At 37.3% G+C, this 24,077-nt stretch overlaps 1 protein-coding gene across 1 annotated transcript in view; it reads right to left on the minus strand.

Moving 5' to 3' along the window:
* Nucleotides 1–23,808, minus strand: part of col11a1b (collagen, type XI, alpha 1b) — a 97,816-nt gene extending 74,008 nt beyond the window's left edge. Inside the window, exons 1-4 of the mRNA XM_067453969.1 lie at nt 23,448–23,808; nt 18,318–18,482; nt 16,036–16,249; nt 14,335–14,497 (exon numbers count right to left, since the gene is read on the minus strand). Of these exons, the coding sequence (XP_067310070.1) occupies nt 14,335–14,497; nt 16,036–16,249; nt 18,318–18,482; nt 23,448–23,562 (657 nt within the window). The 5' untranslated portion in view covers nt 23,563–23,808. The remainder of the gene's footprint in view (nt 1–14,334; nt 14,498–16,035; nt 16,250–18,317; nt 18,483–23,447) is intronic.
* Nucleotides 23,809–24,077: the final 269 nt, after the last annotated feature.

Consider the following 24,077-nt stretch of genomic DNA (forward strand, 5'->3'; position numbering starts at 1 on the left):
GTTGCCAATAATGTTAATATTATGGCATTACTATCTGCAGCACCAACTATACTCGAGGCAAATCCACCAAATGAACGTCCTCGTTGTGCAAACATTTTATCGGCGCCGACAGGAAAGGAGGAGCTCCTAGAAGATAGGCTTTTTAACCAAACAATGTATTTTATTTTATAGCCTAGTTATGTTTAAATATTATAATGTTATTTTTAAATTTCATCTAGGCTATATTGATTATGAAACGTGCACAGATGTGCAATATATGTCAAAGACATTGAGTCAGAAATAATTTTGACCACTTCATTAAGATTTGTTTTGTAGAAAGCTTTGTATTTTGAATCTTAATTTTAATAAATGTTTCATCATTTGCCTGAATTTAATAAATAAGCTTAAATAAATAATATAGCAGACATCCCGTGACGGAGTGATCATTTGTGTTGAACCGGAGCGATCTCATAAATAAACCGAAACTCATATAGTCAATCAGAGCACGCTGTTCACGCGAGCTGACATGAGTAGGCTAGGCTACACAAGCGGTTCTGGTTAAAATGCTGCGCGATCACTGCTGCTTACATGTGCTGTGAGTTTAATCTGTGTTTTTTCACTAATCCTACACCAGAACTTCCTGTAAATGGTCTGAAAGTCCGAACTATACAGAAAATGCTTTCACACAAGAAACGAACCGAACCTTTGTTCAGTTTGGTCCGGACCGAGACTACCTCTTGACGTCGGACCAAATTTCGTCTGTTTGGTCCGGACCATGGTCCGAGGGAGGTTTCACACCTGTAATTTTGGTTCGTACCAAACTGAAAAGTCCGAAAATCCGGACCAAACAAGGTAGGTGTGAAAGCACCCTTAAACTCAGATGAACAGACTATAATGTCATACACTTATGTAAAGAAAAACTAAGCAATTAAAATGTGTTTTTTCTTCTCCTCTTTACCCACGTCTCATTTACCACTAACTATAGTATTTTTTTAGCATGTTTTAAACCATTCAACAGATTTCCACAGATTTTCTCACAGATAGTGTTTCCCACACACTGACTATAGCGTTCCAGGCAACCCGTAACCCGTGTTTTTCCAACCTTATTCCCGTTAACGTGCATTGGACCGGGAGTTAAACCCGTGACCCCACCCATAAACTCGCACTAGATTGATTGATCGATGCACTTCCAGCTACGAGCTCTGATATCACATAAGCCGGCTTGTTCGAGATCCATTGGCGCTGCGCATACTGATCTGCATATGACATCAAAGTACCACGAGAACGATTGTAGAGCAAACTACTCCTCATGCTTTTGAATCTCTCTCGCGGTACTTTGATGTCGTACGCTGATCGGTCTGCGCAGCGCCAATGGATCTTGAACAAGCTTAATGGCAGCCTCATATAGATATACGTTACAAATAACGTAAAATGAAAGGTATTGTTTCTCTTGCCTTATGTGCCGTTGTTTTTTTCTCCTCAGTTTCCATCAAAGAGTAAGCACCTTTGGTAATATAAATGATTGTAAATGATTATAGGACCCCTGTATGGTCCGCCAAGCTTTATTTACATCTGACGTTAGCAAACTACAATTCCCAGAATGCTTTGCTGCTCTACGAGGCCACTCTAAAAGTCTCTCTCTCTCTCTCTCTCTCTCTCTCTCTCTCTCTCTCTCTCTCTCTCTCTCTCTCTCTCTCTCTCTCTCTCTCTCTCTCTCTCTCTCTCTCTCTCTCTCCCTCCCTCCCTCCCTCCCATGTAAACACAAACTTTTCGGTTAAATGTAATTAATCCCAATTAATCGATCTGACAGCACTTTAACATGTTTAATGCAATAACACTGTAAAAAAAAAAAAAATCTAAACTACAAATGTTGCCTTAAATTGGCAACTAACGGGAATAAGTTGAAGAAATAAAAATAAATAAAAGTTAAATAGAAACATATAAAAGTAATACAAATGACAAAAGGCCAAAACAGAATCACTGATATTTAAACTATATTATTTAATGAAGACTGAAAATATTAAATAAAAGCTAATTCACAATATTATGAATATTTACAATTGGAGATAGTACAATTACAATAGTACAATTTATACTATAATAGCACTGGTGTCTCCTTTAAAAAAGCGCATATATTTCTCTATACACTGAACAGCAAGTAAGGCTTGGCCAACACATTGATATTCAGTGACCCCATTCAAACATAGTCAGACAAACCATTCACACACCTGATCTAGTACAACATGAATTCAAAAATGTGCTGGCCCATTACTAAAATCCATCTCTAGTCAAACACATCTCACTTTTCAGCTTATTCCATCCAGTGACTCTTCATCATTGGATGGGAGTTGTTTTTCTAAGCGTCTGGCACATCTTCTTCCTCGCTACTAAGAACCCAGATAATATACTAGCATGGCTCTGGACTAAACACTGGTGGAAACAGGGAGATATAAATCTACTTTGAATACTTCAGTATCCATTGGGATTGCCCTGTCTTACAATCACTGCATTAATTCATAACAGACACATTCTTTTCAAAGAGAAAAACTTCTTGTACAGTACAGTGACCTAATTTCAGATTCTGGATGCTGAATATTGAAATAGAGGCCAAAACCTTCCAACAACAGATCAGTATCAAAATCCTCACCAGCTACTTGTTCTGGTTTGATTTTCTTCATGTGTGTCATAATCTTATCATCTCTAAATGCATTAATGATATGCTCTATTGAGTCTGAACAGGCTCGAAATGAATAAAATCTAAACTATATATACTTTGTATTTATATACCAAGTATAAGATGTAAAAAAAAAAAAAAAAAAAAAAAAAAAAATATATATATATATATATATATATATATATATATATATATATGTAATAAGTTCACTTTCAAACGGTCACATGAATGGTCAAACACACTTCTTAATCGAAATGGCCAAATGTAAACACAGTCTGTCTTTAAATAAGGCAGGACAAAACAAAAAATCTAAAACTAGGACTCAACCAATGCATTCTCAAAACCTTCACCTGCTTCTTGTACCCTTCCTGTAATTAGACAGCAACCTATGGCATTCTTCTATCCTGCTGCGTTAATAATAATATTCTCAAGTATGCCACAGGCCATGAAGCACTTTTATATAAGACTGTTTAGATCACTTCAACCTAATGACCAGCACTATTAAAGTAAATACAACACTCTAGTCTGACCCGGCTGTGTGAAAAATGAACTAGCTTGTACATAAAACTCATCTTGGAGAACTAAACTGAAGTCTGCCATGTTCTTTAGCTTTAGTTCTCATAGCTACTGATGTTTGCAGTATAGTATAGCAGCAAAGGTGCAGGAGTTTGGGAATTTGAGGAAAAAGGGAAACATGGATCGGCTGATTTCAACATATCTGCAACCATATTCATCATTATGATTCTACAATCGGTCTCCTTAACTATGGTTTAATTCAGGAATTAGCTCCAGAATTAGTGTTGCAATGTAGGTATAGAAAAAAATGAAAAAATAAATAAAGGGTGACCTTGGGCAGATCCGAATGTGAGCTTGTAGTTGATTGTAATAAAGGTGTGGTGTTTATCCATGGAAAATGATTGGTGAAATCTGGCATACATTACTAGAGGCTACTTTAGGTATAAAAAAGGTTAAAAAATGTATTTGTAATAAAAGCTATATAGAAAATATAGGAGGGGTTACTAGGTTTCCAATCTCAAAAACTGTCTATAAAGATAAAGGCTTGCAAGTGATTTTCACTAACAGCATGACAACTTAATGGATTAACAATATGAAATGAATTAAACATATGAGATCCATCCATTCTCAGCATCACCTCAACCTGATGAAGTGTTAATGCCATATTCTGCTGTTTGAGGTGAGGACTATGTGTTTTAAATGTCAGGGGTCAAGCCCAGAGAAGAAAGTTTTGGTTCATTATGTGTGCACTGAGACTGAACCAGACCAAAGGTTACCTCAGTGTGTATGATTACCACTGTCAGCACTTTCTAATTATAACTTGAGGAGCTCCAGGTATTCCTTCCAGTCACTATGACCTGCCACGTGACCTCTCTGTCACAGTAGACAACAGACTATAGGGGAATGAACACTGAAGTCAAATGCAAATTGACAATGCAAAATAGATAATTTTAAGATCATTCACTGAAAAAAAGAAAAATTGACTTAACAGAACATCCAGCATTATACTAACCTATTTCCTATTCAACTAATAGGTGAGTTTGGGAGAACAAGTAGGAGCGTTTTTGCAAGTTATGTCCAAGCCAAAAACAAAACAAAAAAACTATGTAATTTCAGATCAAACTAGAACATAATACATTTGTTAAGGTGCTTTACCAACCCTAACCAGCTTTAAGTCAAAAACTGAGATCCACTAGTATCACAAAGTACAGTCCACAATATTTCCACGGCTAGCAGTCAGTAGTTATCCCTCCTGACACTTTAACCTAGATATTCAGGATTGGAAAGACTCAGAGGAAAATACAGACTGAAATGATATCATGGAAAATGCAGATTGTTTGAAAAGAGCACAAACAGCAACTGACTGTCAAAAGCAGAAAACGTAAAGGATCTAATGCCCACCAGATCTTATTTCACATTTTCATGAAATGCAGTCGGTCCCTGTGGTGAGATCTGGGGAACAGCTTCATTTCATACAAAGGCAGACAGATTCCATGCACACTTTGAATAACACTTTTGTAATAAGGCAAAAAAACAAACGATTGTTTAAGCTTTGATACACCCCAGCCCGACTCACTTGCCCCATTCTGGAGCAATCCTCCAAACAGCAGCCGCTGCAAGGCCTTGAAGCAGGCCTAAAATGTTACCTTATCACTCTACTGGGAGCTGTTAAACAGTAAAATATGTTTCCCAGCAGTGCGCAGGTCACAGGCAGAGGCCAGTCAGGAAAGTAAAGGATACACAGTAAGATTTCTAAAATAGAGAGTAGCCAACGTGTGCGATAGAGATGCACGGATCTCTGGATCTGCTGTTAAAATACACACCTGGCCCGTACCCAATCATCACATTACAATTATTTAAATTTCAGTGTTAAAGGGTTAGTTCACCTAAAAATGAAATGGATGTCATTAATGGCTCCACACCTATAAGACCGCCGTTCATCTTCAGAACACAGTTTAAGATATTTTATATTTAGTCCGAGAGCGTATCCAAGTGTATGCACACTATACTGTCCATGTCCAGAAAGTTCATAAAAAACTTAATCAAAGTAGTCCATATGTGACATCAGTTAGTTAGAATCTCTTGAAGCATCGGAAATACATTTTGGTCCAAAAATAACAAAAACTACGACTTTATTCAGCATTGTCTTCTCTTCCGCGTTTGTTTTCAAACCTCAAATAAAGATTCAAACGGTCATGAATAAGTGTATTGATTCATGATTTGGATCGTAAACTGCCAAACTGCTGAAATCACGTGACATTGGCAATCCGAATCATGAATCAATCCACTGATTCATGACCGTTTGAATCTTTATTTGAGGTTTGAAAACAAACCCAGAAGAGAAGACAATGCTGAATAAAGTCATAGTTTTTGTTATTTTTGGACCAAAATGTATTTTCGATGCTTCAAGAGATTCTAATTAACCAACGGATGTCACATATGGACTACTTTGATGATGTTTTTATTCCCTTTCTGGACATGGACAGTATAGTGTGCATACACTTGGATACGCTCTCGGACTAAATATAAAATATCTTAAACTGTGTTCGATGATGAACGGCGGTCTTACAGGTGTGGAATGACATAAATTTCATTTTTGGGTGAACTAACCCTTTAAGCACAATTATATGGTAGGCCTAACATATTACACATAAGCATTTTGCTTTTAAATGAACATTTATTTAAAACAAAGATTCTTCTTTAGAGAAATTAAATGTCTTTAATAGCCTAAACCAAGGGTCGGCAACTTATATGGCATATGAAAGGGTGGCATGTGAGCAAAAGCAAGAGATGTGTATGTAGATGATTTAATTCAGATAAAGTACACCATGCATACAGATCTACATTATAAGGTAATAATCCATTATGATTAAAGTGTGAGATTCAAATAAGCAGGGGTGCTGCGCATCACACGCACACAAGTTAGTGACTGACAGCTAGAGCTTTTTCTGCATTTTTTTGCACTTAGCTTTGAAGGTGCACTATGTAGTATTTTTGCAGTAAAATATCCCAAAAAAAACACTAGGCCAGTGTTATATATTTTGTTCAGTTGAGTTCTTACAATATACCAAATGTTTCCAACTCTTTGTAAATCAGGAGAAAATTGCTATTTTAACCAAGGAGCTGGGACGTCTGAGGGAGTCGCCTGTCAAATGCGTGGTATCTGCGTTACCCTCGGTTTCCGGTTTTATTTGGCAGAAGCGCTTTACTCTTAGCAGTGTAAACAAGTGTCATAGCAGCTGCCAAGCGAATAACATAATGTAATAACATCATTTTAAACACACTTAAATGTATCTAATATGATAAACAGAGCTGTGTTACCTCATACTCATGACCGGAAAAGTGGAAATGGCGATGGCATAACAATCGCTCCAGCGGCCTTGCTCAGCTCCATAACACTCGTTCCTGTTCTGCTTCATACTACAGTAACGTTAATAATCGCATCCATTAACTTAAATTCAGCCAAAGTCCTATCCCGATTGTTTTCCACTGGCTGTGACGTGAAGACCACATGTACCAAGATTCTGAGCTTAAACTTGGCATCATTAAACTACAGAAACTACAGGTTTTGAATAGGCGCCCTCTAGCAGACGGAAAAATGACAGTGCAGCTTTAAGAAAAAAGCCACAATATGTAATTTTGCCACTAGATGTCACTTATTCAAAACAACGCCTGGATTTCACAGAGCTTTTTTTATGCCGCAGGCGGTCACTTCCGCTTCTTCGGGTCACACTGCAGTAAGCTTGATCAAGATTAGGCATGGTAAAACATGGTACTCGCAGTAAATCCTGAAAATGAGATTTAACAACAATAAGACTAACTGTTTGAGCAATATAACAATGATTTGTTTTACTGTCAATGAATGTACCAAATAGCTGCTCACCTGTCTAATAAAACATAAAATATTAAAGCATCTTTGGTGTTTCAATGGTACAAAATAAAAAATTGGGGGTTAAACGGGTATGATGTCATTGATCAATGACATGGTCCGTGTTCTGGTTAAAAACATTCTTGGATGCTCTGGATTTAAACATTCTTGGAAACATTTGGGATAATGTAAGTACACAAGTCAACAAAATATATAATATTGTTCTAGTGGTTTTTGGATATTTGAATCCAAAAATCCTACATATGGTATACATTTAGAAGATATCATGTATATAAAGTTCCATTAAACGTTCCACACGTCAAAATGCTCCGTCCATGCTGTTTCATTGGCCCTATCCCTGACGCGCAAACTGCCGCAAATGAAACTTAAATGTTCAGCGTTGCATACTGAAACTCAACACACATTCGTCCACATTAAAAATAGCTAGACAATTATACCAGTGCAGATGCCGCTCTCACTCCCAAGTGGCTTTTGGTCTTAAAATTAGCTGATTATAAATCAAATTAAGGCCATTTTGTTGCTTTCGTTGAACTCATTAATGTGAAAAACTAATTTTATGGAAAATTGCTTTATTACTTGACCCCCCAGACCAGCAAATTACCCATAGCGTCCGTCCGCGGATAACACTACGATCCGCCCATCACTAGTAACATCTTTGAGGAAATTATAGAATAGGTATTGAATAGTTTGAACTGTATTTCCACAGGATATCTGGTGACAGTAGGAGGAATGAATCCATTTATAGGCCCACCCGTTATACTACTTAAACAATTAAACACAGGATAACTTGAAATAGATGCTCTGACCAAAAGTGAGGCAATAAATAAAATAAAAATGGAATATATGTTAATGTCTTTCACATTATTTTACAGAAGCTAATAATTATGAAATTGAATTAACATCCTTCATTTTATGCTTGGCAAGCTACTAGCTTAGCATAGCTTTAACTGGTTATGAAATGGATCTTCCTTCAGTTCCACACTTGTATGCTAATTTTATTTTTAGTGGAACAAAAAAGTGATTAAATAATCTTCTAATACTCAGAGAAATGCAAATGTGGGTTACAAAACACCAAGCTGGACACAATATTTCTTAAACAGATGTGAAACCTCGAGCAAGTCATAGCACACTATGATCATATTTTCCCTTCAGTCACAGTTCCAGGTTCACACCTGCTTAAGCTATCTGCAAAGGCTAAAACACAGATGTGAAGTATGAAGCATCCAACATGAAGAATGCTGTTAGTTCAGAGTAACTAATCTCCAAAAAAGCCATCTCACAAAAATGTGATTAACATTTACTTACAGCTGAAAAGTGTTTCTGCACCACTAGCATCACAAAACTGATATGCAAAAATAAGGGCTGTTGTCAAGACTTCCTGAACAATCCCTCACAACCTATAAATCATTATATTTATAATAGTTAACTTGTACGCATGTGCATGAGTACTCCATCAATGATCCGTCATGACAGCAATGATCTATGCACAGTCATGGTGACTTGTGACATGGTGACTTGGACTCGAGTCGCAATTTTTATGACTTGTGACTTGACTTGACAAAAAATTAAATACTTGAGACTTGACTCGGAAGTTAAAGACTCGGGACTTGACTTGACTTGAGACACAATGACTTGAATGACTCGATGTAGTTTTCAGTTTGAATATAAAATATATAAATTATTTTAAAAACTAAAAGTTGACCCAGCTGGAGTGCAGGCTGAGCGTTGTCATGACTGGTTCACTACACTATCATCAGTCATGCCCCCTCGTACCTTACGCACACCATGCCAACTTAGATCAGATATCACATCAACATGTCAGCCAGAGGGATACCGAATGTCATCACTTTTAGCTTCAACAATCACAAGATGGCAAAAGAACAAGGTGTTGCAAGACATGCAGCATTAAAATCATGGACAGCCAGACGTCAACCTCCAATTTCGTCCGTCATTTGAAGAGCCAGTCTGCCCAATAAATGCTTTTCAATTTGTTAATGTTATCTGGTTAGTTGGTAGTTAGCTAATGTAGTAATAGCTAAAGTGGCCACTAGCCAATATCGTGTTGGGGACAAATGTGGGCAAAATCATTTTGATTTATTTTTGTAAAATACTTCCCTTGATCTGAGCGGTATGAGACTTGGCTACTTTTTCTAAGTTTGCCACCTGAACACAGAAAAATGGCTCGATTCTACTATGTTAAGTGGGTGAAATATATTTTTTTTTTTTTTTTTTTTTTTATAATTTAAAAAAAAAATATTTTTTTAAAGAGAGAGAGAGAGAGAGAGAGAGAGAGAGAGAGAGAGAGAGAGAGAGAGAGATTGTAGTGATGCGATTATAGAGTTATTGTATTTCAAACATTTCAAACACTGTTGGCAGAAGTGAAAATTAAATAATTTTATGAAGTTACAATTTTTTTTGATTCAATGATGTATTTTACTATACATGAATATTTACAATGCAAATCCAAATTATTGTAATTTACTAACAGTTACTTATATCTTGTTTTTTCACTTTAAGATCAGATTCTGCAGGTAAAATTACAATAATAAGGTGACTTGACTTGACCTACTACAGGACTTGACTTGACTTGCCCAGGAAAAAAATACTTGGGACTTACTGGAGACTGAAGGTTCAGACTTGAGACTTGCATATGTGTGACTTGGTCCCATCTCTGTCAATGTGTAACTTGGATTCAAAAATCAGTAGCAACTATATAAAAGCATGTCAGACAGTGAGCTAATTTTTAAAAGTGTACAATACACAACAATTTATTTTAAGTATCCTATAATTTAGACAGTATTGCCAGTTACTTTCAATGAAAATAGTTCCAAAAAAATCACAAGTGCTGCTACATGGTAGCTGGTGTTTAATTCCTGAATGAATCAGGGTTATTGAACAAATTGGTTGAATGACTAATTAATTGACTATTCATAAAAAAAATAGTAATTTGTCACCACCTACTGGCGTTACAACATAACCAGCAGAAAAGACACTAAAAATACAATGTGTGAAAGGTTGGATCTTGTAGGTGGCTCTTAGATATGCTACTAACAAATGAATTGGGGAAAAAGACATTCAATTCAAAAGATGATCACACAGCCTAAAAATTTCAAGAATAAAGTGAAACACCCAGTCATAATCAGAAAACGAAGCGTTCTGTACTCAGCTTGATTTTTCCATCCACTCAATGTCAAACACATGTCCTCAAAGGAACACTAATTTGGAATCCTTATGACATGCTGGACTTCTGGCCAGAGACCGCTAAATGTGTGCCATATCTTACAGGGTTGGCTAAGCTTGGCTACTTTCTTGGCCAAGAGTGACAAGATATGCTTTCCACTCCACAAACAGTCCTTGCAAAGAAATTTGGTAAAAGAGCATGGTGAATCTCTTCAAAATTGTATCTAAACAGTCGGGAAGTTCTAATGAGAAGATTTAATAATGTTATACTTTGGGGACTAATTGTCACAATGCATGAATCCAGTTAATTTAGTATCCTAATGTAGGCAACTAGGCATGTATCCCAGTTAATTAATGTATCATTTCACAATAAGATGAAGTCAAAAGCAAAATTACATAAGTGTGTTTTCTCTAAATGGATAAGCAAGTGCAATTAGAACACAATAAAACCACACGGACCAGTCAAATTAAAGACAGATTTCAACTAAATACGTTTTTCAAGAAAGGATAAGGGTATTGTGACACATCTCTTAAGGCAAGCTGTTAATTGTTTTAAATGTGATCAATAAATTCAGTTTATTGTTTGCTATACTATTAACATGGTTTAATATGGTTTAATGTTTTTGTTCTTTATATTTGCTGTTCCATTTTCCATGATTGTTTTATTATTTTAATGAAAAACCTATGATCATTTATATTGTTACCCCATATAGTGTGAAATAATGTCCGTTATTGGAGCTATAGCAACCAATGAAACAGAGAGGGAAAACAGGAACACAGGCATAGCTAAACAGAAAGCCTCTCATAAGGCACAACCTTGCACCATAAACAGAAACAAAGTCCAACGGAGAAGCGCAAGCAGGCAGATACCATTGAGGAGGGATACGCCAGTGAGGAGATGATGGAGGGAGGAGCCAGGGTGGAGACGACGGCAAAGGGATTGCCAGGAAAAGCCAGGGATTGACAGAGCAGAGCCATCAGGATGAAGGCCCATGGTGGAACTGAAAGAGGGAGGAGCCAGGGTAGTGCCAGGAGCAGGACTGATTGAGGTGGTGCTAGGAGAGGTGTAGATGCCCAGGCGGAGCTGAGGAGCCAAAGACCCAGGGCTTTACAGACGGAAAGAAGAGCCGAGGCAGAACCGCTGGATTGAAGGACCAAGTTGGAGACAAGGACTTGGCAAACGGAGGCAAAGCTGACGAAGCTGAGCCAGTGGAGGTGAGGCAGAGGAATTGGATGAGATCAGCAAAGGTGGAGGGAACGGGAGGCTCGGTGGGGACCATCAGCTGGGCGTGACCAGCACTGACAAAGAAGACTTGAAGATGGGCAACTTAGGAGGCTGAAAGTTTGACAGGACCAGCAGACCATGAAAGACTTCAGACAGGACCAGGACATCCAGACCAAGGCAGGTAACTACTGAGACTTGGCTTTATGTCATCAAAATCAAAAAAGTCACTCCAGGCAATCCAACTCCACCAATATACCCACTGGGATGGACATGGGTAACGGCTGACACCCCTGGTCAGACTCACAGAGCGATGTTGATGTACTGTCCAGGGTCCAGCTGCAATCTCCTTCTGGCATCAGTAGTGTGATGCTCCTGTTCAGTCCACTCCAAAAGGTGTGAAACTCCTCCACATAACTCTCAATAGCCTGTCCATTTTGGGAGAGGGACTGAGGGAGCTCAGTATTTCCTCTGACTGAAGAGAAAATGATGCTAGAGCCATTATTTTTGGAGAAGAAGAAAGCGTTTGAGGCAGGATCTAAATTCAGCAGTAAAACTTGAATACCCAATAAAGCTAAATAATGTGAACGGACAACTGAGAACACAAACTAAAGGCTATAAATATACAGGGAAAACAAAGGGAACTAAATGAAACACAGGCGACACTAGTCAGAAACTATAGCAAGTAGCAATCAATAAGCACATAATGAGTAACAAAGGAGACAGAGAGAGAAAACGGGAACAACTAAACAGAACATCATCCTGGCACCCTAAGATTTCTAAGTGGGTTCATTTTTTCTTTAAGTGGGTAAAAATCATAATGTTTGTCCGTCCAAAGCAGTGGTTTTCCCTTGGAATTATCACAGAAGTCATCAGATTTCCTTCTCTGGGCTGTTTAATATGAATGTGTTTCTTATATGGCTGTCTGGTGTGTAGGTTGTGACCTTGAGCTCTCTTCCAAAGCACACACATATGCAAATAAACACAGCTTAAATGTTATTCAGCATAAGCATGTGCAAATACTCTCTTCATAGCGGAAAGGTTCATCTACAAACTGAAAAGCCACAAATGTACTTAATGCAGTACACCTATAAGTGTTTGTTTGTGTGTGTGTGTGTGTGGGGGGGGGGGGGGGGGTGTACTAATAGGCCTACTTCCTTCCTTATGAGCTATTTAATGGATCTATCTGCATATAGCCATTTACAGTATTTTGTTTTACACACAGCCAAATATCCAATCTTGCATTTTATATTTGACATAAAAACAAAACAAAAGATTAACTGCTAAAAACTAGTGCTAAAACCTATTAGCAATGCTTCTGATAATTCATCACTCACATCACACAGCAACTCTTTTGACTGAAACATCTGTGTTTCTGTTTACCACTGGGCAGCAATATTTGACAGTTTCCAATATTACAAGTAATCGTACAGTGGGTGGAAGAACTGAGAGATTAAATGCTAAGTGATTGCTGAAAATGAGCCCATTAACTATGGCAGATTTACCTCTCAGGCAATTTATTTTGCAGGCTCATCACAACCCTCTGACTAACACTGGGACAAGCAGGGAAGAGGAAAAATGGGATCAGAATTTCAAAATATTGCTGTGCTGTACGACATCTCTAACCTGAGGCGAACATTTAGCATGCTGTTCTTATTAGACAGCATTCCTTCAGCTCACATCAAAGACAGACTGCAGATATTGTCTCGCAATCGGGCGTTTTGGTTTGCTTAGTACAGCAAAGAGAAATGTGAATGGAATACTTCAAGAATTGTGGGTACTTCAATGGGTAAATGTGTGTACTGTACATCCACTGAGTTGTATCTTCACGTAAATGTTTTTTTTTTCCTTCTTTTTTTCGATTGCTCTTTTAGCTCAAGATAGTTATGTTGCATTTATTTAGCAAGTGTACATTTTGCCTCTAGTGTTTCTCAAAAACGTCCTTTGGCAAACTTAAAATGAGACAATAACTGACATATAGCGAGAATACAGAGCCTCAACATCGCTGTAACACATGCTTATGGATATCATAGCTGAGATAAAATGACCAGTTCATATTGAAACCTTTAGCTTTGATATAATCTTGGGAAATCTGAGCACGGTTTGAAACGTTCTCAGGAGAAAAAAGTAGTAGATTTTTAGCTCAAATAGTAGAGCATGACTTTAGCAATGCCAGTGTCATGGATTCAATCTCCAGGGAAAGCAAGAAATCATAAAAATGTTTACCTTAAGTAGAAGCATCTGCCAAATGCATAATAATAATACAATTGTGATATAAAAAAAATCTATGGGAAAGAAAAACTTCCTTTAATAAAAAACAACCACAGCTAGCCTAATTCTCTTAAACATCACAGCAGGTCACCGTGTTCATAAGCCAATCCCACAGCTCTCCAAAATATGCTAAAATTTGCCAAATATGTAGAGTAATTCAATTGTAAATATACATGGGAGTGATCTTGGGTTCAAAAAGTATTCAGCATTAATGATCTATGAACAAATAAAACCCTCTGACATGCACTATCATTCGTAAATGAATATGAAAGGTTTCGTCTCTTCACAAACATCATTTGATATTGCAGTAAATCAAATCATTTGGCAATTTCCAGCATCATACGAACTCGAGACACTAAACAGTGTGAGTATCCTGCAACAACAGCTGTCACGGGAGGGGGGGTACTTTCAAAACATACTAATCTATTTTATGCACCCTTAGGGTAAATAAATGTACACGTTGTACCTTCTAAAAGGGTATCACCCAAGTCACAGCTGTTGAACCTTTTTTTTTATGAGTTTATCCTTGGCCTACACTGCTCCACAAATCATAAATTGAATAGGCTGTATCTACCAGAGTTTTTATAAAACAGCGCTGCTTGCCTCAAAAACTTCCTCGTCCAGGATTCTGGTGCCGAAGACAGTGATGCCATCTGTGTTAATGATTGCATGGTCACTTCTGCTGAGTGGTTTAGAGATCTTCTTCTTACAGTCCACAATCATTGTAACGGTCTTCTTTTCTATGCTAATAGCCACACGGTGCCACCTGTTGGGTAGGAAAAACAACAAAGAAGAACCATGAATTTTGTAGCATGAAATATGTTACTGTTAGCTTTTACTTGCATAACTAAAATGCATGTACGGTCCTTTATACATTCACATTTATATAGTGAGAAAAACAACTGCCTGCCATTGACTGAGTTTTGTATTAGTACAGGACGTTTCTAAATAAAATCTTTTGAAAGAAAAATACAAACAACACTCTCTCTGTCCATGTGTAAAACATGGGGTTAGTTCACCCAAAATTTAAAATTAACCCATGATTTTCTCACCCTCAAGCCATCCTAGGTGTATATGACGTTCGTCTTTCAGACAAACATAATTAGAGTTATATATAAAAAATGTCCTGGCTCTTCCAAGCGTTATAATGGCAGTGACTGTTGGGTCATTTGTTGGGACTGTTGAAGTCCATAAAAGTGCATCTGTCCGTCATTAAACTGTTCCACACAGCTCCTTGGGGTTAATAAAGGCCTTCTGAACCGAAGCTATGCACTTGTGTAAGAAAAATATCCATATTTAAAACTTGATAAAGTAAATTATCTAGCTTCCGGCGAATCACCTTCCGTATTTAACTTACACTTTTTTTGCTACACTTTTTCCGTAAGTTGAATACGGAAGGCGATTCGTCGGAAGCTAAATAATTTACTTTATGAAGTTTTAAATATGGATGTTTTTCCTCACACAAACGCATCGCTTCACTTCAGAAGGCCTTTATTAACCCTATGGAGCCGTGTGGAACAGTTTTATTATGAACAGATGCACTTTTATGGACTTCAAAAATGACCCAACAGTCACTGCCATTATACAGCTTGGAAGAGCCAGGACATTTTTTAATATAGCACCGATTATGTTCGTCTGAAAGAAGAATGCCATATACACATAGGATGACTTTAGGGTAAGTAAATCATGGGATAATTTTCATTTTTTGGATGAACTAACCCTTTAAAAAGGCGTTTTCTCAGCACTTCATGTTGACTCAGTTATAGATATTTCACAAGCTGGTTTTTGTTTAACACCATTCTTTTCTCAAATTAAAAAGGTCTTCACTACATGAATTGTGAGAATACACCATTGTTTTATCACTTGTAAACCTCAATGTGGCTAATCAGAACCACAGAAGCTTACTGCTGTTCTCATTTTCTTTTCAAATAAATGTTTGCTTTGCTTAATTGGTTACATATGGCTGAATATTAACATCACACATTTTTCCTACTTTAGTTATATGTATATAGATAAATAAATGAATAGGCAGATGGAAAATAGTTCCAATAATAAACACAGTGAACTAAACTAGGCACTAGGAAAACTTCATAAGGGAATTGCATAACTAATCCTAACACATTCAACGGCCAGTTGATGACAACTGTACTACAGCTTGTTAAAAACACACACACACACACACACTCACACCATTAAAACAAGATTTCTACTAAAACTGACATTAAACTCCTCAAAGAAAAGCTTCAGGTATTCAAACAGTTTAGACCAAAAGCCTTTACAAATATAAATTAAGAGTCAACTTGCTTTCCATCTGCGAGGTTGATTGCACGGAAAAGGGGGTAATCCTCAGGAGCGGGTTTCCCATGCTGATCCTCATACAGGAAGATCGGCGAGCGGCCCACCTCCACACCCATCTGCTGGATGCCCTGCTCGTTGTATACCGACAAAAGGAAGGACTGTGTTCCTGCCTTTGGCTTGATAGTCATAAGGATGGAGAAATCCTGAGGGAATACTCCTCCTGAAGATACAGGAAATACATTGTGGGTTAAACATAAGCTGTTATTGATGATTCATACGCTTGTATTCCTTTCTGTGGCAGAGACTATCAGAACAGTGTAGTGTGATCTAAATAGGCTTTGTGATGCAATGGCCATTTTACAACAACCCCTTCCCCACACATCAGTTGTAGGAGATGGTTTAATGAAGTATGAAACAGTTTGTCTTTTCTGTTGGCACATTAACTTTACAAGGTGTCAGGTAACATAACATATTTACCATGAAATGGGTTGTATGATCACTAGTGTGGAAATAATGCTCAAACTGTGTATATCTGAAATGCTGTTCTCTTTGCCAACCTTGAGGGAGATTTTTTTTTCTTCTTGCCAACATACTATTTAACTGAAATTTCCAGTCCTGAAACCATAAGGTTTGGAGGCCATTTTAATTCAGCCAAAAATCACAGAAAAAGAATTGTTAATTTAATCTTCTGCTATTTTGTGCCTCAGTTACCCTTTGCGGTCTGGCCAATTTGGAAAATTCCCAACACACACAGAACAGAGGGTCCAACTTAATAGGACTTAACTTGTAAACGTATATGATGCTATTGCTATAGACTGAGCAAATGATTAGAGATTTCAACATCCCATTACCAGAGGCGGACAGTAGTGGAGTTTTTTGTCTTGTTTTAAGTATATACTTTATCAGTGTTTTTCTTTGGAAAACTTTTACTTCACTACCAAAGCATAATGTATAATATAAAACTTTTTACTGCACTACATTTCATAAATAAAAGTTGTTTTTTTTAAACTCTTAAGCCTACATTAAACATATACTTGCTTACTTGTAATTTTAATTACTTTTACTTGAGTAAACGTATACAGCACTATATTTGTAATGTAAATAAGTATTTCGTAATATTTTATATGAAACACAGTGCAGTAAAAAATACAATATTATGTTTTGGAATGTTGTGAAGTAAAAAGTTTTCCAAAACACTGATAAAGTACATATACTTGAAAAATAAAATGACTTGGAAAGTAAAAATACTCCACTATTGTCCACCTCTGACCATTAATAAAAACTTTATTCAAAACTGTGCTTACCATGGACTTGCCGGGGACATATGAAACATTGCTTTTTTGAATGATTTTAATAAGTAATAGTTCATAATCTGTGTTATGCTACAAAGAACATACAGTATTGACCTCTGTTTTAGGGCTCAGGCTATTAGCAACAATTAGCATCAGTTTTGAACTTTTCACAAGTCATGGATGATTAGCAAGTAACACTCGGGCCAAAGGCTCTAGGAAAATGTGCCAGCAGTGACATTTCTGTAATAGGATATTGCATTACTTTTTGCAAATTTCAACACTTTCAAAACACATTTCTTTTTTTGTTATGTTGTTTGGGAAATGAAATACCTAGCGAATGGCGCTAAAAGGTTAGGCTATATGCATATGCATATGCATATTATTTTCATAAGCCATAAAATGCTATGGCTTTTGAAAATAATGTTTCACCTACACTAAACCCAACCATAAACCTAACTGAAAGTATTAACAAAGGCAAATGTAACTATTTGATTTGAGTCTGAAGCAAATGTAAGATTTGAGCTCCTAGTGTTTAGTGCTCCTAGTCCCTTAGTGAGTGACAGAGCACATCTTTGGGGTTTTGCTGACACTTCTATTAATTTTAACTGGAAACTGCAGTGACATGTATGTAAAGGTAAGCAGAATCATGTTTTTCCAATGAGCCTATGTTAGTCGAAACAGTAGCTTTCTCTCTTTCTTAATGGACATTTTCTTGGAACAATAAATATGGCTTTAATTCCTTCATCAAGGTCTGGGCATCAGACTTCTAGTATTGTAAACGGTCCAAATAAATTTAACCGAGACGGTCAAGCTACATTATGGACTTCCTGTTGGATGCATTTCAAAGAGAAAAAATAAACAACTTAAATGTCACTTTGCAAGAGAAAACCAATTACACACGTTTGATTTACAGCCTTGCCCAACCAGAACAGTTACTCTATTTAAAAGTAAGTAGGGATTAGAGTACAGTACAGTAGATTAGCATTAATCATGTACCTGGGAAGAGCTGCTTGGTTGGGGAGCTGAGTTGAGCTCGTTTGTCCACTCGGTAGGCCACATCTGGTTTGGATCCTCTCCGGATGGTGCAGAAGCCTTGTGTTTTCTTCACTCCTTCAGGTGAACTTTTAAAGTCTAAGACCTTGAGCACATCCACGGGTTCAGCTGTGAGGCAGAACATTGAGTGCTATGATCAAAGCGTTTGTCATTTTCATAATTCCATTGGTGAACAAACATTATTAGCATCAGTAGCTTTGCAGCATCAAGGCAAAACAATTGTACAGTTATTTCCATTTATCGAGTTTAACTGAAGGCATAATTCTGCTAGAAAATGGCTGGATGAGAAATGAGGAAAAGTCTAAAGCAACAATATTTCTTTAGTGTCTGTCAGTGGATACAAAAAAACTAAAAAAAGACAACAACAGCGAGAGAAAAATTAAGAAGCACTATCCAAAGATAAGTTTAATTTGTTACAGATGAGGGGCTGATTCTGGTGTGAAACTACTGTTCTCAGATAAAATCGCCCATTTACTTTTCACAATTGCTTCCAAGTTGGGTTATTATTTAATTTTATTAAACTTTCAAAGTTTAAAAACAAGAAGCCAGCTTCAATACATATTGTTCCCTTATGCAACCAGGCTTATCCTTATCCTGCCTTGAATGATGACCGCAGTGTGGAGTCAGCTGATCTACAGTGAATTATCGTTCAATAATGGAGGACATTTGTTGGCCACATCTTGCCGTTTGAACAAACAAATTCCCATAAAATTGCCCCTAGGTGCCACACGTCATTTCGCAACAACGCTAACTCTGACTGATGCTTTTACTGTACATAATTCCCTGCCATCGCATATGCGCTGTGACCGTCAATGAAGCAATCGTACTTTTACAAGGAACCCGAGCAGAACAGCAATAAAGATGTGAAGAAATATCCAGTAGGGATAATTGACCCCCCTACATGCAGATCCATTTACAAAGCTAAACATTCCAGGAGTTAAAGTCACTGGTGCTGGTCACTGCTCCTCTACGGTTATGGCAGCACAGCACGTCCCCAAACTTTTACAAGCAGTTCAACTCCACCAATATGTCAGGTACTACACTTTATCATGTCGCTACTGCCAGTGTCGTATATGAATGGTTCTAGTTTCGCTCAGCCTGCACCCCACAAATGGCCCATTTCTAATGATCCTTAACAAATCTATGCTAATGCTTGAACAGGCTGAGAGATTTATGATATAATTAATATGGCAATTTAGAGGCTGGTACTGTAAAGTGGACTCTGAGCAGCACTGTAATGTCACGCTGATTTATTGCTCTGCTTGAGTCTTTTAGACTTCGTCTTTGATGCCTTAAAAAGGAAAAGTTCCGGCCTCACTCGAGACTTGATGAATGAGGATGTACGCAAGGTCAGGGAGATAAGAGTTTCAGCTGGGTTACTTACATCCATCACTATCCGTACACAACTCTGTGTCCCTAAGATGCATCTGTTTGTCATCACCACTGCCAACGCTGTGGTTGAGGATGACGAGTTTTGTGAAGTCTCTGAATCTCAGGAGGTTTTAAGGGAATAGGAACAGAGGCTGAATGGATGACTAGCACATAAACACTCCTATTCTGACTTCCCCGCTACCAGAGACTACACAAACTTCTGAGTCAGGTCGAATGGACACATTTGTCTGCTGGTCAGGCAGCAGACAGGAAGTATCCCTTTCAAAGGCCTAAAAACAATAAACCATACAAACAAGAATGACTAGTTGTTAAGACTCATTTCTCTCACTCTCTCTCTCTAGACTCCTTCGTGTTGGATACAAATCAGGGTTTTATTTTCATATGCTTTGACATCACAAAAGGGCTCATTTTCCACCCTGTCCGACTCAACTAAGCCTGGGAAAGCACTTTAGAAGAATTATACTGAAGTCTTTGATAGATCAGCCCTATAACACTGTGAGTAAGGCACAATAAAACCAGTAAACCTTTATAAAATATGAAAAACAATGAGCTGCGTTTGTTAAAAATAGACAATGGAAAAGTCACGCAGACACTTGGTCATCACAGTAACATTTCATTTTAAGCTCAAGAGCAGAAAAATATATATATTCTGACATTTCTTCTCTTGCAACTTTTTGTAAAAATAAGTAAAATGTGATTATTTTCTTTAACCATATGGTAAGAGTGTGCAGGAAGTGCTGATCCAGTAGTTCCTGTTCCACATATGTGGCCCGGAGCTGAAGGGTGGTGCTTTTTTAGGGTTACTGAACATGCTGAACACATTATGGTGTCGGCATGGCACAGCCTGCAGATAACTTCTCCTCACTGTACCACCAACTAAGTCCTAATGCACTGAAAAAACGAACTTATTGTTAATCTAAGCGACTATATTTAATAGTAAATGATGCACTACTGTTTGAAAGTTTGAGGTCAGTATGATTTTATTTCTGAATGAAATTAATACTTTTATGTAGCAAGGATGCATTAAATTGATTTACAGGGAAAGAAGAGACAACCTTTTCTTCAAATGCTGTTATTTTGAACTTTCTATTGATTAAATAATCATGAATTAAAATATTTGTGTTATTTGTATGAAGGATCATGGGTAATGGCTGCTGAAAATAACATAATAAATAATAATAAATTGCATTTTAATAAACAAATATTTTTAATTTTAATAGCATTTCACAATATTACTGATTTACTCTCTTCTTGATAGAAAACAGCTTAAATATTAAGAAAGATCTGGGTGTTTTATAGTTTTGTATAACATTGTAAAGATTTTTCTGAAATATTTGCCAGAAAACGCTTGATTTTAAACAGCTGCACATAATAAAGCCCAGCGTGTCTACATCCGTGTGCACGTTTGTAAGCTTAATGATGTGGTGAGGTCCTAATGTAGCTTTGTCAAATCAGTCTGTTGAAAGTTTCCATTCAACGTAACCCCCACTGACAAAACATAGAGCAGCCTCTGCATTATCATTCTAAATGTGACGAATAACACATATCCAAACTCTTGAAGGAGGGGGTAATAATATGAAAGTCTTACTAGCCTCTTCCAAAATGCAGTGCTACTGTTTTTTCTTTTCTAAACTCTAAACTAAAGGTCTCTTTGTGCTCTTCAGAATGTCTCTCAGCATTACTGCATACCTAAAGGGCTCATATATTCCAGATGTGGAGAATTGGCAGGAACAGGACCCCCCCTCTCACAGAAGCTCTTAAAAAATGTCAGTATCCGAAATCCATTAAAGCAGCAAATCACTATATTGCTCCTAATGCAACTCCACAATTAAAAGTACTGGATAATTTACATTTTTTGTATTTTCCATTTATTCTACCGGGGGAGAGCCAGAGTCATGGATAATGATACGGCAGACAATTCACAATAAAATATGACTTTAGCAGGAAATAATTTATCATCTGCGTAATCTAGCCTCTGAAATGACTATAACCTTGAAGAAATCTGGCAAATGTTTGAAATGTCAAAATGCTGTTAAATATACAAGAGATACATCATCAACTGGCCTGTCAAGAAAAATCATAACATTCAATCTGATCCAACAAGCAATGAAACATCCCAGTACTTCAACATCAGCCCTATTTTTACTATGACCAACATAAAAAGAAAAAAGAAAAAAAGGCCCTGCATACTCATTGGTTGAATCATTGGATATCTCGGTGGGTGTGGCCAATATTTCATGCGGACTTTGTGAACTGCTGTAAGAGATATCTTGAATTTCAGTTCAAATAAACAATCCGGAAGACAAGAGCCAAAAAGCAGCTTTCATGCATGGAATGTAGTTGTGGTCAAGATTATTATTAAACCAACAATTTGAAAGCTTACTTTGAAAAAAATCCCCCCACCTACCAAATTGGCCTGCAGAAGTGCAATGTGGTGAAGACATTATAAGGCAGCCATTTTGAAAGAGGTATGTTACATATCTGAAATGGCCATCAGAATAACAACAAAGGAATATATTTCACTTTACAGATTATGATTATATTTTGGATTTGCTAAGGAGAAGAACCCCTTTAAAAGACTATAGAAAAACAATGTATAAAGGCTATTTGTGATCTCCACAGGTGAGGATGAAGGGTATAATGCCTGCATTTTGATTTTGTATAGGATACAGGAGGGTTAAATATATAAATGATGGATGTGGCCATTGTAAAATAATCGTCCACTTTAAAGGAAGACAATGTGTCAAAGTCAGAGTGTACTTCTACAGTAGCTTTCTGACAGACCGGTCTTTAGTGTGGACTGGGATAGTGTGGAGAAATGGTATCTCTCTCTGTCTGAGCAATACAATTTTCAAATCTAATTCTGGGCACTCTAGTGCCTTCACTGGTGTGTGCAGGGTAGTGCAGTTACCATGAATGCTGCCTCAGGAACTTATCAAATAGTCTATAACAGTTACACAATTAGAGCAGACTATTTTCTGATATTTATCTCTATTCTGTGAAATAACCTACATTACAATTATTTTCTATATGTAAAAATTCGAAGATCAAGGTCATATGTGATGTTGATAACTGGGTATTTAAAATCCACATAAAAAAACTTAAAAGGAGGCTTTTTTGGCATAGGCTATAAATGTAGGCTGCACACCTTGAAATAAAATATTTGTCTTGAAAGACTATTCCTAATTTGAAATGCTGCATCATGTAGTCTACTAGAAGTAAATAAACCTGTAAATAATATAATAATCTATATGTTTCAAAATAAAGATCATATACTGGGTCGAAGATATTAAACTATGCAATGATCATCACAACTTAAGCACCTGATAGCCTATAACTTACCTACGAGTAGGTTTTTTCCTCATTCAACATTTGGCCATAATAATAAGCAAAAAATAAAAAATAAATAAATAAAATAAACATTTTAAATACTCTTCATCTGGTTTACAAATGCGTTTTTACCTCGGAACGCGCGTGATACCCAAAAATGCAGTCTATGTAGGTAGCTCAGTAGTTTTGAGACACAGCCAATAAATCGTACAATACATAGCCGGTGTTTTAATTATATTTTGACGGTGAAATGCATTTTACACATTTTAAGTCCCTTACAATAGTATACAGGCTATACTGAGGCTAGCATCACTGGAGGGCTCGCGATGATGCTCCTCAAGCTTTCCTTACCTGCTCTCACATGTGTTGCCTGAAGGACAAAAGTCAGACTGAAGATTGCACTTAAAGCGGAGTTGCTGAGCCACTTTTTCGTTTTCCATCTCGTGGACCACCTTTCCTTATCCATGACCGGCGCCCTCAACTGTGTCTTATTTTTAAATTCGTTCCTTTTACACAATCCAGATTGTTATTGTTATTTATTTCTGCATTGCCATGAGCGGGAAAAAAAAATCAATTGGTTTTCGTCGAAAACAAACTTCTTAGTCCCTCCGCCCAGCAGTCTCTCAGACTGAAGGTAAACGGGCTCTCGTGAAAAAAGGGAAACCCGTTTGTTCCCTGAAGAGCTGAAGTCTTTAGGAGGGTTGGACGTGTGGACTAAACCTGACCCGTAAGGAAAAAGAAATGAACACGGGAAAATCACCAGTCTTGGAAAGATCCGCCCATTATTTTGATGAGAGCTTCAAAAGTTTGACACCGTTCCCCCGAAAGCTCAGTGCAAAGGTGTATCTGCTCTGAGGGACCATACAACACCGGGATGATAGTGATGGAACAGCGGTTTACCAGAAGAGTCATCTATGCCCTAGATTGGATTGTCATCCTGCATCCTGAATCACTGATAGAGGACTGGATAAGGACCATTTA

Source organism: Pseudorasbora parva, chromosome 9 (assembly GCF_024679245.1).
Source record: "Pseudorasbora parva isolate DD20220531a chromosome 9, ASM2467924v1, whole genome shotgun sequence".
NCBI classification, from domain to species: Eukaryota; Metazoa; Chordata; class Actinopteri; order Cypriniformes; family Gobionidae; genus Pseudorasbora; species Pseudorasbora parva.